The sequence below is a fragment of the Pyxicephalus adspersus genome, chromosome 2 (genome assembly GCF_032062135.1).
Source record: "Pyxicephalus adspersus chromosome 2, UCB_Pads_2.0, whole genome shotgun sequence".
NCBI lineage: Eukaryota > Metazoa > Chordata > Amphibia > Anura > Pyxicephalidae > Pyxicephalus > Pyxicephalus adspersus.
Genome location: NC_092859.1, coordinates 108,008,161 through 108,021,244, shown reverse-complemented (window position 1 = coordinate 108,021,244; position 13,084 = coordinate 108,008,161). Strand labels below are relative to the sequence as shown.

Here is a 13,084-nt window from a genome sequence, read left to right as displayed (position 1 = left end):
CCCTAGTGTGGTAAATTTTAAAACAGAGTCCAACGTCACATACCTATAGACAAAACCACATAAATATTTATGTATAATTTTGTATTGGATGCGGGACTTTGTATTGAATCCAATACAAAATATTTGAATTTCCCGCTATGAGCCCCGTCGATGGACGTATGACATCATCTGCAATTGCAGAGGGACGCATACGCGAACGCTGGGTGTTCTAATTCTTTCCGTACTTCCATGCAAAAAGAAAAAAAAAAAAACATTTTTTGCATGGAAATTCATTTTAGATTGTAGGCTATAATTCTTAGGCATAACTCACCGAAATATGTTGAAAATTTAATAATAAACTTATATATATATATATATATATATATATATATAAACATTAATATAAAGATTTCTTTGTATTGGACTCAATACAGCTTTTTTGTATTGAGTTCAATACAAAGTTATTTGAATTTCCCGCCCGCACCGATGCTTGCAGCGACGTCACTGGGAAACCCCGGAGATCGTCACTGCACACGCCGGATGAGGGCAGAAGAGGACAGACGTGTCCAGAGGAGCTGCGGGGACAAGGTAAGTATTTTTTTTTTTCAGTTGTAATCCGATCGTCATACAATGTTGTATGACAATGGGATTGCACTGTAACGTGTGTTTATATTTTTAGCTACCCCGAGCCTGGTTCGGTGTAACCGATAGTAGCAAGTTTTCTTACCCCGAACCAGGCTCGAGGTAAACGCCCAGGTGGTTACTAAACACGATTTTTATATAGCGCCAACATATTAAGCAGTGCTCTACATTAATCAATGGCCTGCCAGAGTTGATACCCACTGCTCTCTGGACTTCAGGAGGAAGAAACTGTCTATTTACATTTTCTCGTCTGTGTGTATTGCATACAGCTTGGATGTATAGGCCAACAATCGGCACAGTCATAGTGTTTCCCAGATAGCTTTACCAGTTTGCACATTTCCCTTGCTGCCTGTTACGTTTAACATGTAATTGCATTTAATTTTGATTTCAGGCTGAAGCAGAAATGCAGGAACAATATTTTGATCCTCTTGTGAAGAAAGAACAACTGGAAGAAAAGATGAAGAGCATAAAAGAGCAAAAGTGTCGTGTAGTGACCTGCAAAACAGTGAGTGTCCTGACCAATGGTCATGTTTTTCTTTTCTCCTCTGGTCATAAGCATTTTTTTTTTTATTAAAGGTAACATACATTGGCATACAATTTTTTATTTTTTTTGGACAAAGCACGCAGCAGAAAGCTGGTAATCTAGTTGGAATTCTTGAAAGTATTGAAAGCAGAAAGTTTAGATGATTAGACAGCTCAATATTGCAGAAAGGAATAGTCCCTTGTGTAATAATCAGTCCTACCTGCCTAATCACTCCGGGTTTGTTGCAAAAGAACTATGTATGCGCACTGCGTGCTTTGTTTGCCAGGATGCCTGGCATTTATGGCATTCTGTGCTTGCTGAAAATAAATGAACTAGTTATGTCACCCCAGCCAAGATGGAGGAAGTGAAGAACGGACATAAACGAACCTTGTAAAAATTATGATCAAATGTACATTTAATAATGCTGCAGATTTTTAATGATTTTTTTTTTTTTTAATTTTAATTATTTTTTTTATTTTAACTTTTTTTGAAGATCCTTTGAAGTTGATAGCTCTCAGTTCAGCAAATTATTATTTGTATATTGTCCTTAAATGTGGTGTAAAACAAGGATCCCATGCTGTGGTCATTTGTTTTGTAGTTTTGCCCTTGATTTAAAGGTCTCTGTGATTGCCTTCTTTAATATTGTGCCCTGGAGGGTTTCCCCCGAATTAGTTTATTTTATATATTTGTGTCCCTCCAATAAGATTTTTCTATTATTTCCTGTCTGGTAACTCTGTGTCTGTGATTCCTTATGAAGTGTGTGGCCAGATATGCAGCAATGTTGTCTCAATGCTTTTTGAAGATTTAAACTCCAACCCCCTCCTATCCACAGTGCAAATACACTCATTATAAACCTTTGGATACATGTGTAAGTGAAAACCATGACTTCCACTGGCACGATGCTGTGAAACGTTTCTTCAAATGTCCATGTGGTAACAGAACAATCTCCCTAGACAGACTTCCCAAGAAATCCTGCAGGTAAGTCTTCCAAATCATGCTTCATGTCTTTATGCTGATATCCTTTTACTTTGAAATAAACCTAATAAAAATCCTTAGGTGACTTTGTTTGCTAGAGTATTATAAGAAGAAATACACGTATAAAAATACATTGTGTAGGAAGGTGGGATAAGTAATAGTGTGTATCTGGGCCATTTGTAGCGCATCCATTCAGATGTAACACATACATACCAATAACTGTTGTACAGAAATCATTTAGATCAGGGGTGTCAAACTCTGGCCCAGGGGCCAAATCTGGCCCCAAACGTCCTTTTCATTTGGCCCCTAAAGGAATCCTAAATATGAACTGCAGCTGGCCCGCCGCTGCATTGGAATAGTGCCACTACTACAATTCCCGGCATCATTCTCGTCTATAGACCAGCGGGCCCTCTGCCTATGTGTGGCCCCACATTGGACTGTTTTATAGACGCAAAAAATGCCGGGATTTTAGTAGCGGCGCTATTTCAATGAAGAGGAAGCGGCGGACCATTCATAAGATTTAGATCCTTACTTACCACGTCTGGCATTTCCAGCACTCCCCCTCAGCTGTACTTTTCCTTGTTACTTCAAGGCATGGACTTGAATGGTTGGATTTTCATTGAAGAATGGTATTATTATTGTTAGCCTGTGCAAAAAGGTTACCATTGAAATTTAACTCAGAAGGCTACAAATAGGTAAAAAAAAATGGTGCTATTTCTCTAATATAAGCTGATTCCAGTTTGAATGTGAAGCAAAACCTCTTTCTTTTCATATGAAAAGGGTTTGTCTGATGAGAAGGAAAATCTTCCTTAATTTTATCAATAAAATTCGGTCCGCGACTTTGTCTGTTTTTAATTTTGGCCCTCTGTGTATTTGAGTTTGACACCCCTGATTTAGATTGTCAGATTTGTTGTGCTTATTATTACGACAATACGGCAGTGTTCAGTGCTGAATGAGAACCACAGATCTCGTATTAGGAGCTGCCAGGAGTGCAGAGGCTGCTATGGTATGCAGCACATGTACGTTATTGGCAGTAAAGTACGGCAGCGAGGTTTTTCTGTGACTTTTTGTTGTAGAAACATTTTCTTATAATCTTATATAAACCTTTCCTTTCCTGAATTTGTTGTATTTGAAACATTTCTACAGCTAACCAATGCCTTTTTTTTTTCTTATAACTCCACTAGCAACTGTGGATTGTTCAAATGGGAAAGAGATGGAATGCTTAAGGTGGGTGTACTCTGAAAAGTTTTCAGTCCATTTTCTGCTAAATTCATTGTTAAACAGTAAAATGACACAAATGATGCTGGGTGCCAATACACTGCTGATAAATATTGACTATACATAGATTCATTATTCATTATACATTAAAGTGTAACGAAATAAAACATGAATAGTCCAAATTAGCTAGACTGGTGTAATTGAACAGAGATTTGTGTCCCTGATCCACTGACCTTTTCACAATGCTCCCGTCAATTTACCGGGTATAGAGAGCTATGGCAGAGGAGTATAAAAGCAGCAGAGCTGGCATTGAGTGTTAGCAATATTAAAGATATGTAGAAGATGTTTTAGAGTAGTGGAACGCTTTCCCATTTCCAAGAAACGTGTTGTGTTCTTAATTTTTCAAGACTTTTCTTTTTAAGATTTTCAAAACTTTGTTTTAATGTTGTATGCTTTTGACTTTTTTTTTACCAATAGGAAAAAAAGGGTCCAAAAATCGGAGGAGAAACACTGCTACCAAGAGGAGAAGAACATGGCAAATTTCTTAATAGCGTTAAATAATGTAGTAAAAACCTCCAGGTTGATGGACCTTGACTCCTTAGTATTATAGCTGGATATAGGCATTGGGTGAGGAACCCAGAGCAGCCCCTGGAATCTCACACTGCAGCTTTTAAACAGATTTTCCTGTTTTGTTTTTCTAATGGGAAAAAAAAAAAAAACAATGTATTGCACAGGTCTGCCAATCATCACTTCCTATTCTATCAACTTTACCATGAACTTGTCCTTTGCTAAATTCCTGTGATGTGCATTTGCTGAAGATCTGTAAATGGTGATGGCCAGATTGTTGTGCTGATCTAATGGCTTCAACATATGAAGTCACTGAGATGGAACAAGTGTACAGATTGGTGGTCGGAATTCATTATCTGATCTGTGCTAGGACTCATGTGTCAGCATGACTTGCCAGACGTGAACATTTCTAGACGTACGCAGTCTACAGGACTCTTTTCCCCTTTTTTCATTTTTATGTTTTTATTACTACTGACAGACCTATGTTTAATTTGTGGAATGCAAGTGTCATTATTTTATGCCTGGAAAACCTTCATGTGTGGACCAGAGAAAGTCTTTTATCGATTTTTAATATTACTGTGAAACAGTGGAAAACTAATGTAAATATGTATATGTTTTTCTATCCTTTTATTGTGCACATGAATTCACTGCACTGCTGCTACATATATATTTATGCAGACCGATTTGTATGACATTAAACCATTTTAGACAATATTTGTTTATTCTACTCATCACTTTTTTATTTGCCATCTCTTTCCCTGGATTTTCACATTAATATCTTGTAAAATTAGATTTTTTGCTCGCCTTTAAGTTGTCTTACTGCCTTCAGGAGCACTGGGCACTGGCAAACAAATTGCATACCAGCCCAGAATATTGTTTTACCACACCAGCATAACTATTTCCAATTAATAACCAATCCTGTTGGACAAGACGTTTTAGCATTTGATGCTGTCCAGACCTTGTGCCCCGAAGAGCTTACAATCTAGTAGGTGGGGGAATTTCACACACAATAGGATGGGAGATATGTAGTGGTGGTTTCAAAAGACAGAAGAAGACGGGTAGGTTTTGAGAGTTTTTAGCAATCCGGCTTTAATTGATCATTTCATCATGCGTGCTATAACATAGCATAAAATTTTTACTTCCATTTTATTATCTGGGCAAATAGTCCAGCTTACTTTAATAGGGTTTTACATTACCTTTATACAAGTGCTGGAATGTGTTCTGAAATAACATTTAGTGGGTAAGCAATTATGCCAAAAGATGGGCAATGTTGGTGTCATTCTGATGCTGAATTACATACAGTGTGACACTTAAGTACTTTATCTGGAACCTCATGACTACTTCCAGCAGCAGAAGAATGGGATGTTCTTTTGGCTCTGTGGTATCAGTAGACCCTGATCTATGCCTCACCTCCGAATCAAGTTGTAAGGCATTCCAGTAATCTTCATTTCTGCAGACACTTCATGTGACCTACCTATTCATTCCCCAAACTTTTGTCTCCAGGAACAATTTTCTATCCTGCTTTATTGTCATGACATGACACGATCGCCCAGGTTTTCAGAGAGAAGGGAATCTCAGCATCTGATTCCTAAGCTGCTCAGGGTTCAGAACTATTTCACACAAGGATCATCAAACTTATGGTGTATAGGCATTATTGAGGCCTGATAAATGACTAAAAATTCTCCAGGATGACAACAGGTGCCATGTATAATTATCTCATTACATCACTCATTATGACAACACTGCTTTCTGTTTTATTGTTTTAATCCCACCCATACAAAACACGAAAACAATCAAAAGAAACATTTTGCTTCCTATGCAATGGCAGACAACTAAAACTTTACAATCTCAGTACAGATTGTAAAATGTTACATGCACATAAAGATTTTGTTTTATCAACCCCAATGTCAATTTAAATACATCACACGATAATAGTGCGTGTTGGTGAGAAATGTCACCGCTCTTTTGTTTCCATATATTATGTTCATATATTTACCATCATACAGTGTCTTTGTACAATTCAACCTATATTGATTGTGCAAACAGATTGCATTATGTGTGGGTCCTGCAAATATTAAATACAAGATGCACTGGCAAGCTGTTATCCATCAAACATCTTTTTCTGCAAGAAAGATTCAGATGTAGAACAAATTTTACAACAGAAAGAAGAAATAGCCTACAAATAATACAGAAACCTGGAAAGAAAAGTAGCTTTGTGTTCATTAGATATTAGTACTGCTTTGAATTGAAGATGCGGTTACAGCACAATTTCTTTAGAAAGAAAACTTATGTACAATAATTTTACATTTTCTTAAATGTTTTGACGCTGGTAAAGGTAGGAAGGAGAGAGTCCATCGTAGTGCCACTGGCGCCACTGTTCAACCTGTTCACGAGTGCGTTCTTCTTGCTCTGTAGGTAGATTTTTTAAAAACTTGTTACTAAAGCAGGCTTAAGGCATTTTAGTCTTTTATGCTGTATGCATACAGTACCATTTATTCACATAGAAAATGTGTTTGATGAAAGTTACACCAAAAAGAGGCAGCCATATTTTAAAGGTTTAGACCTCCGAATAGGCCAACTCATCTCCCTCACTTCTGACCACTCAAATCACTTTAAAAACGCTGGGGAGTAAGCAAGCCATTAGGATTCAAAGGATAAAGGAAGGTATATCTATTCTTACTGTATTTATGCAATATCCATTTCCTATTGGGTTTCATAGGTTAATTGATCCCCCAGATCAACGGGGTAGGTAATTAACTGTTTCTCCTGCCCTGGTAAAATTTTATGGCAATGCTTTGTTTACCATGGAAGTTGACTAAGAATAAGCAGACCACTTTGTCTATACCCGGGAATGATCAGTGCCAAATGTGTGTTCGCTGTCCATCAGTTAACCTAAAGAGGAACTAAACTGAAAAGTGTCTTAAAAAAAAAAAATACACTTGCCTTTAATCCCGCAGGGCAGTCCATCCGGGGGTGTCTTGCTTCAGGTCCTACGTCGTCCTGGAGCCGGCGCTCCGGGTGCGGCAATCTTTACTTCTTCGTGGTTCTTCATCCTATGTTACCCGACCCATTGCGAGATCGGGTGACGTAGGATGGAAAAAAAACTTGCTGATCTCACTGCGCATGTGTGAGATCTGCAAAAATTTTTTCTTTGCGCAAAAAGGCTCCTTCTGTGCATGCCCGAAATGCTGAGACATGCGTAGCAGGAGCACCCAAGAGCCTCCCGGGATGCGTGACGTAAGTATTTGCGCTCCCATTCATTCTCGATTGCCTAGGCGATCGAGAATTAGGGGGCAATGGTGTTGCAAACATTTCTGTTTTTTTTTGTTTACCAATGTAAACAATGTTTACCTTTACATAAAAAGGTTATCTACCCTTTTATGTAAAGTGAAATTTCTAAGTTTAGGTACACTTTACGTAAATCATCTGATTGAAAAGTGCAGTTATACTGTATATGGGAGGCTGAATGCTGGGTAGTAGTGAAAAGGATCCAATTTGTATTAGGTGGTTAAAGAAACGAAAAAATAAATATATACACACATACATACAGGGAGAGAAAGAGAGTTAATCTTCAAGGAGTATGGGGAAATTGTAACATATCATTTTGGTAGACCAGAGTAAGAGGGTAAACACAGAAACCCAGCAATAAAAACCACGTCTCCCACTGTGATCGGTCAGACATTCCTTATGTGACATCTTATTAATAATCACCGGAATATGCAAGACATCAGAACTCTTGACGCAGGAGCTGTGTTGTGGAGAGTGGGGAGTTTGTTGCATTGCAGAAGAGAAATATCCCATCCCCCCTGCAATAACAAACCTGCCAGCTTGCAATTTTGAAAATTTTTTTAGTTTTTTTTTTTAATGGAAGCAGTTGCAGCCGCTGTAATAGAATGCTGTAAGAGTGTCAGGGGAAAAGCTACAGAGGAAGAGGGGCATGCTATTTATGCCCTGTGTACTTTTTTTTAATCAGTTTTGGTTGTATATGTCATGCCTGGGGTCCACAAGAATTTCTAAACAGTAGTAGTATAGAAGAATGAGTGTTCCCACTTCCTAAGGTGGGCTGACATTGTTGTACTGAAATCTCAATCAGTGTTGTCAGTTCTCTGCTGGTACATTCTCATGTCTATAACCCCTTCCTGTTTACATTCTCAACACTCCCTCCCTGTACATTTATCAGCCAGTGCTGCCTATACTATTGCAGCTTTTTGTAAATGCAAAGCGATACTGTTGCTTTGAGTCCTAAGGACCTGTTCATACGTTCTATAGATAAAAAGCTCTTGGTTGGTGAAGTTCTGGGGTGGGGTGTGTTCGTCGATAGGAACTGAGTCAGGACTTTTGCTGATCCCTACTCCCAGCAGGTGCTGTAACATGAATTTTACAAGCTTGGTGATGGCATCACAGGGAGTGATATAAGCAGTTTCTTGTTAGAGGAACAGGGTAAAAGAAAAGGGTCATGCCTGGAGATCAACATAATATACAACTAATCCCAAAATGTATTCTTCAACCTAAAAATCTGATCCTAACGCCCATGCTAATTTACGCAGCGTGGTCTGAGCTATGTATTTAATGCATGTGTGTTCACAGTGATCGGCCAATTCTTACCATCTTGTTCCTCTTCCACATAGTTCTCAAACTCATTCCTCTGCTCCTCGTAGTATTCCCTCCTGCGTTCATCTGCAGACAATCTCTGCCTGTTCTCAGCTGAAATAAAGTTCATTTTATGTTAAAATATAAAAAACACACATTGCATTTGATTGTAAAATCCAGCAAATTTTAGAGCTATATGATCATCAATGGTGATCCAAATACTTGAAATAGTAAAAGTCATCGGATCCCCAGCATTCACTTACATGATGTGAGCATATGCAGATTTTTAAACACCAATGTCTTCAGTGTTGGAAAACCACTGACATAAATAGGGCAAAGTTTGAAAATCCAGCAAGTACAGCTTTCAAATCTCCTAAAGCAAGAGGCAATCAGATTATTTAGCAAAACCCATAAGTGAAATATTAGTGTGGGCAGGGCTGGCTCTTTAAAAACATTGATGTTTAGGAAAAGGCCTATAGACAGAAAGTTTTACAAACCATACAATACATAAAATTAAATTGTACATCTTCAGTTATATAACTTTTATAGCACAAGTTTCTTAAAACTGTAACAAGAGAAGAACAAAGATTTGTCTATGGCAGTATTGCTCCGCTTATGCTTTACTCAGAGCTATAGCGGAAAGAGAGAGTCCTTAGCAAACAGCAGTCTTTGCCCAGATCCTATGAGCTGTGTAACATGAGCTGAAGGTGAGAGCACTAAACCTCCTTTCTCCATGCTGCCCTGCACCTCCTGCAGCTGCCAAGCACACACTTTCTGCTGTCTATTACACACTCTAGGTAGAAAAGAGCCCTTCATTGTACAGTGTAATGCAAACCGGCCCTGAAAGGTTGGGGGACGATTCCATCAGACTATGCACATGTCCAAATAAATGCTCTACACTACCCGGTTATTCATTCTACCCCCAACTTACCTAAACAATAAAATAAAACTTAGCATTACTTTTTATGTTTTGATGGCTTTATAGATATGTAGGTGGAGAGCTTAGATTCTCCAGTGTTAAATAAAAGTGGGACCACAAGAGATGCTAGAAATGAGGTAGATAAATATATAATTATACAAAGTACACACCTGTATTTTCTGCAATAGAGCAATAAAAGTTGGAATGTGCAATTCCAACAACTTCCCTTCTTTCATTTTTATACACAAAGCTTACTGCTATTACATATAATGACAATTTCTGTGATCTGTGTATGTATTAAAACAATTCACAAACTCTGGAATAAAAGCATTCAATACGGGTTATTCTGCCTTCTCTAGATAATATTAGTTTTGTTAAAGTAAATTGGCAAAGTGTCAGGTTCATTTGATGGTTCATCCCTCTTTGCACTGATTCCTCTTCTTCCCTATGCTCCCCCTCTGCCCTGTTCACCCACTGGAAGCTTCAGTAAAGAGCCCCAAAATTAAGCTTAAACAGGGTTTCTATTCCTCCCCTCCAAAAACTATAGTACTCTAGTACAGTTGACTGATCAAGTGCTGAGCAATGCATCTTGGAGAAGGTCAAATGCTTTCCCGTACTGGGAAGTACCTAGGAAATCTCCAACGGCTATGGTAAGTAAATGGAGTAACAGGGAGAGCAGCAAAGGTAACATCAGGAATCAGGGTGACTTACATAGGGAGATACAAAGTTTGTAGACATAATGGGCCTGATTCATGAAAGCTCTCCCAGGCTGGAGAGGATACACGTTCATTAGTGAACCTGGGCGATCCAGCAAACCTGGAATGGATTTCTTTAAAGTAATTTGCTATTTGTTAGCAAACATTTTCAATCCTAGACTGGATCCAGGTTTGCTGTATCACCCAGGTTCATTGATGAACGTGTATCCTCTCCAGCCTTGGAGAGCCTTCTTAAATAATATATGTGGCTGTATTGCAGATTTGTGCCTGTCAATAGTTTGCATTGGGCCTGTATTTGACTGAATCCTGTAATGGTCAATAAAAAAATTAGATCTGGTATAAAATAATTAGAAGAAGGGTCTGTTGTATGGTATACTTAGAGAAAGGCCATAAATGTCACCCCCATAATCTTGCAGCATCCCTCTAGTTCATTGGATTCATGAACAGAAGAATCTGTGTAACCAGAGGCAAGGAAGGAATGCAGTCTAGTAATTTAAATGGTAATATTTCCTTACAGTGACAGCAGGAATCCTGGACAATTTCAAGGAAACTGTGGGACAGAAAAACAAACAAGTTTCCACAAAGCTAACACCCTCACCATTGATTTCATCCTGGGATTTAGTTGATCTCTTGCCACGTTTCTTGAAGAAGTTTGAAGCCTCAGATTCCTGCATGAAGATCTTTTTCAAGCCTGCAGTGAAATTGACATTATTAGGTTAGTTTTGCAGAATTCTGTATTATTCGGAATTGTCATTTACTGTCGCTGTAACTAAGCTATATAAACGATTCCTGTAGAGAAAAGCTATTATAAAACATGAAGATTGTGCAGTGTCTTTAGTTTATGTACTTCTTAGATTGTAAGCTCTTTTGAGCAGGGTTCACCTCCTACCGTGTCATTGTGTTTGTAATTTACAGCTCCTAATAAATGTACAGCGCTGTGTAATATGTTGGCATTTTATAAATACATTCTAATAATATTAATGTACTTACTTTGTTTGTTGTCAGCCGCCCCATCATCACTGCTTCTCACTGCAGCACTTTCAGCTACCTGGGAAACTTAGAGAGAAAGGGACAGTTACTGAACATAGTGCTGTGATAGATAACATTCATAAAACAATTCCTCAGAATAATGCTCAACAGCTCATCACCAGCAATGCATTATTCCAAACTATCTATATTCTTTAACAGTATCAAAATGAAGTCTCAGCTGACTCGTGTCCTGAATTTTACCAGCATTGAAACAATCCGAGAACAGATATTCAGCAATGTTAGAAGAAACAGGAAATAAAGAATCTGAATGCATTAAAAGTCTGCAGCTCACTTTGCATACTTGAACATTTCTAACACCAATCAAGATTCCTCCTTTCCCTCCAGGATAAAAGAATATGTACATACAAAAAAAATAAAGCAACATGTGCTTTTTTTTTGCATTGATCTCTATGAGAGATTTCAGGGGTATTTCAAGCTAGAAAAGTCTCACTAATACCAATATTTTCATCTTGCGAAAGATCAAGTTATAAACATATTTGTTTCAACTAAGAATGCATTGTCATTCTTATCATTCAGTGTTGCGATAAGGAGGTATTGGCATATATAAATATATATATATTGCAGTATCGAAATATATTCGCTCGCCTGATCAGAACTGATCTATTATACTATTCAGAACTTATCTATGTGTCACTGTCTGTATCTGTCTGTCATTTGCAACCCCTATTTAATGTACAACACTGCATAATATGTTGTCACTATATAAATAATGTTTATTATTATTATTAATAATAATAATAATATTAATAATAACAATAACAGGTAGTTCAAGTGAAGAACAACTGCATGGTCGGACCACATTTTAAAATACAGAATTTACGCTGTAGCATATATATATCTATATATATATATATAGGTGCAAAGTTACATGTTTATCTGGGAATAAAAGTAGACTTTTCTTACCTGCTAGAAGCACTACAGCTGCAGCAAAAGACAGAAACAGGACTTGTTTCCAGTTCATCTTGGCTAAGATTTCTTGACTTGTCAATACACTGCAGAGCACTGAGAAAAAGTAGCAAATTCCTCATATGTCAGATAGGAAGGTGATGTAGGGGAGGAGGAGGGGCAGGACCAGCTAAATATTCTGGACATTCCATGCCTTAAAGCACCAAAAGAGATGGGGGAAATGGGGAAAGTGATGCTTCGCATGAAATCGGCATGAAAACAAAAACAACACACCCTGTATTACGTTTTATGAAAATACCATATCTGTTTATTGCTTTTTTACTTTTGTGCTATACTTTTGATTTCAGGAATATTATAGGGTTTTGTGTGATTTCATGTATTTTATTACATTTGTTCTATTACTGCATTGTCATTACATGCTTACCTGGGACACAAATTCACCAGAAACGCAGTGGGCTGCTTATCTACTTTAAATTTCAGGGTTTGCATTCTACCAGAAGGGTGTTTAGATGCGCTCAGCTCCATGCATTGAATTTGGTAGATCTGGTACTTTATTGACAAATAATTGGCTATCTTCCCATCACAATGCCAGTGACATACCCAATGGATTAAATTCCACCAGGGACACTGAATATAGATTTGTATGTTCTTCCCATGATGACCATCCTCCAGGTGCTCTGGTTTCCTCCCCAAAAAGGTACTGGTAGATGAGTTGGCACTGCACCAAATTGCATGTGTATAATGTGTTCCCAGGATACTAAACTACAACAGTAAGACTTGTGTGATTGTAAGTTCATGTAGTGTGTATGTGACTGCATGCGTGAGCAAGACCAATAAGCACACACATGACTATTCTGATTCACAGCAATAGAAAACATCTAAGCTGCACTCTGTATAAAATATAAATGCACAGAGCACAGGTGTGAACAGTGCTGCCCCACATAAACAACAAATATAATATTTATCAATACAAAATCAATAGATATAATACAACTTTAC

At 37.9% G+C, this 13,084-nt stretch overlaps 2 protein-coding genes across 4 annotated transcripts in view; one reads left to right on the top strand and one right to left on the bottom strand.

Annotated features, from left to right (window-relative positions):
• The window catches only part of MCM10 (minichromosome maintenance 10 replication initiation factor), a 22,643-nt gene extending 18,025 nt beyond the window's left edge, over positions 1-4,618 (top strand). For all 3 annotated transcript variants that reach the window (XM_072401764.1, XM_072401766.1, XM_072401765.1), the window contains 4 exons: positions 1,013-1,126; positions 1,977-2,122; positions 3,304-3,346; positions 3,815-4,618. In XM_072401764.1, coding sequence (XP_072257865.1) covers positions 1,013-1,126; positions 1,977-2,122; positions 3,304-3,346; positions 3,815-3,898 — 387 coding nt within the window. In that variant the 3' untranslated portion in view covers positions 3,899-4,618. The remainder of the gene's footprint in view (positions 1-1,012; positions 1,127-1,976; positions 2,123-3,303; positions 3,347-3,814) is intronic.
• A 1,017-nt stretch (positions 4,619-5,635) lies between these two features.
• Positions 5,636-12,222, bottom strand: UCMA (upper zone of growth plate and cartilage matrix associated). Its single transcript, XM_072401763.1, has 5 exons — positions 12,083-12,222; positions 11,120-11,185; positions 10,728-10,820; positions 8,510-8,608; positions 5,636-6,313 (listed from the first exon to the last, which is right to left on the bottom strand). Exons 1-5 carry the CDS (start codon positions 12,138-12,140, stop codon positions 6,216-6,218), a joined length of 414 nt encoding a protein of 137 aa, XP_072257864.1. The 5' UTR covers positions 12,141-12,222; the 3' UTR covers positions 5,636-6,215.
• Between the last annotated feature and the right edge of the window lie 862 nt (positions 12,223-13,084).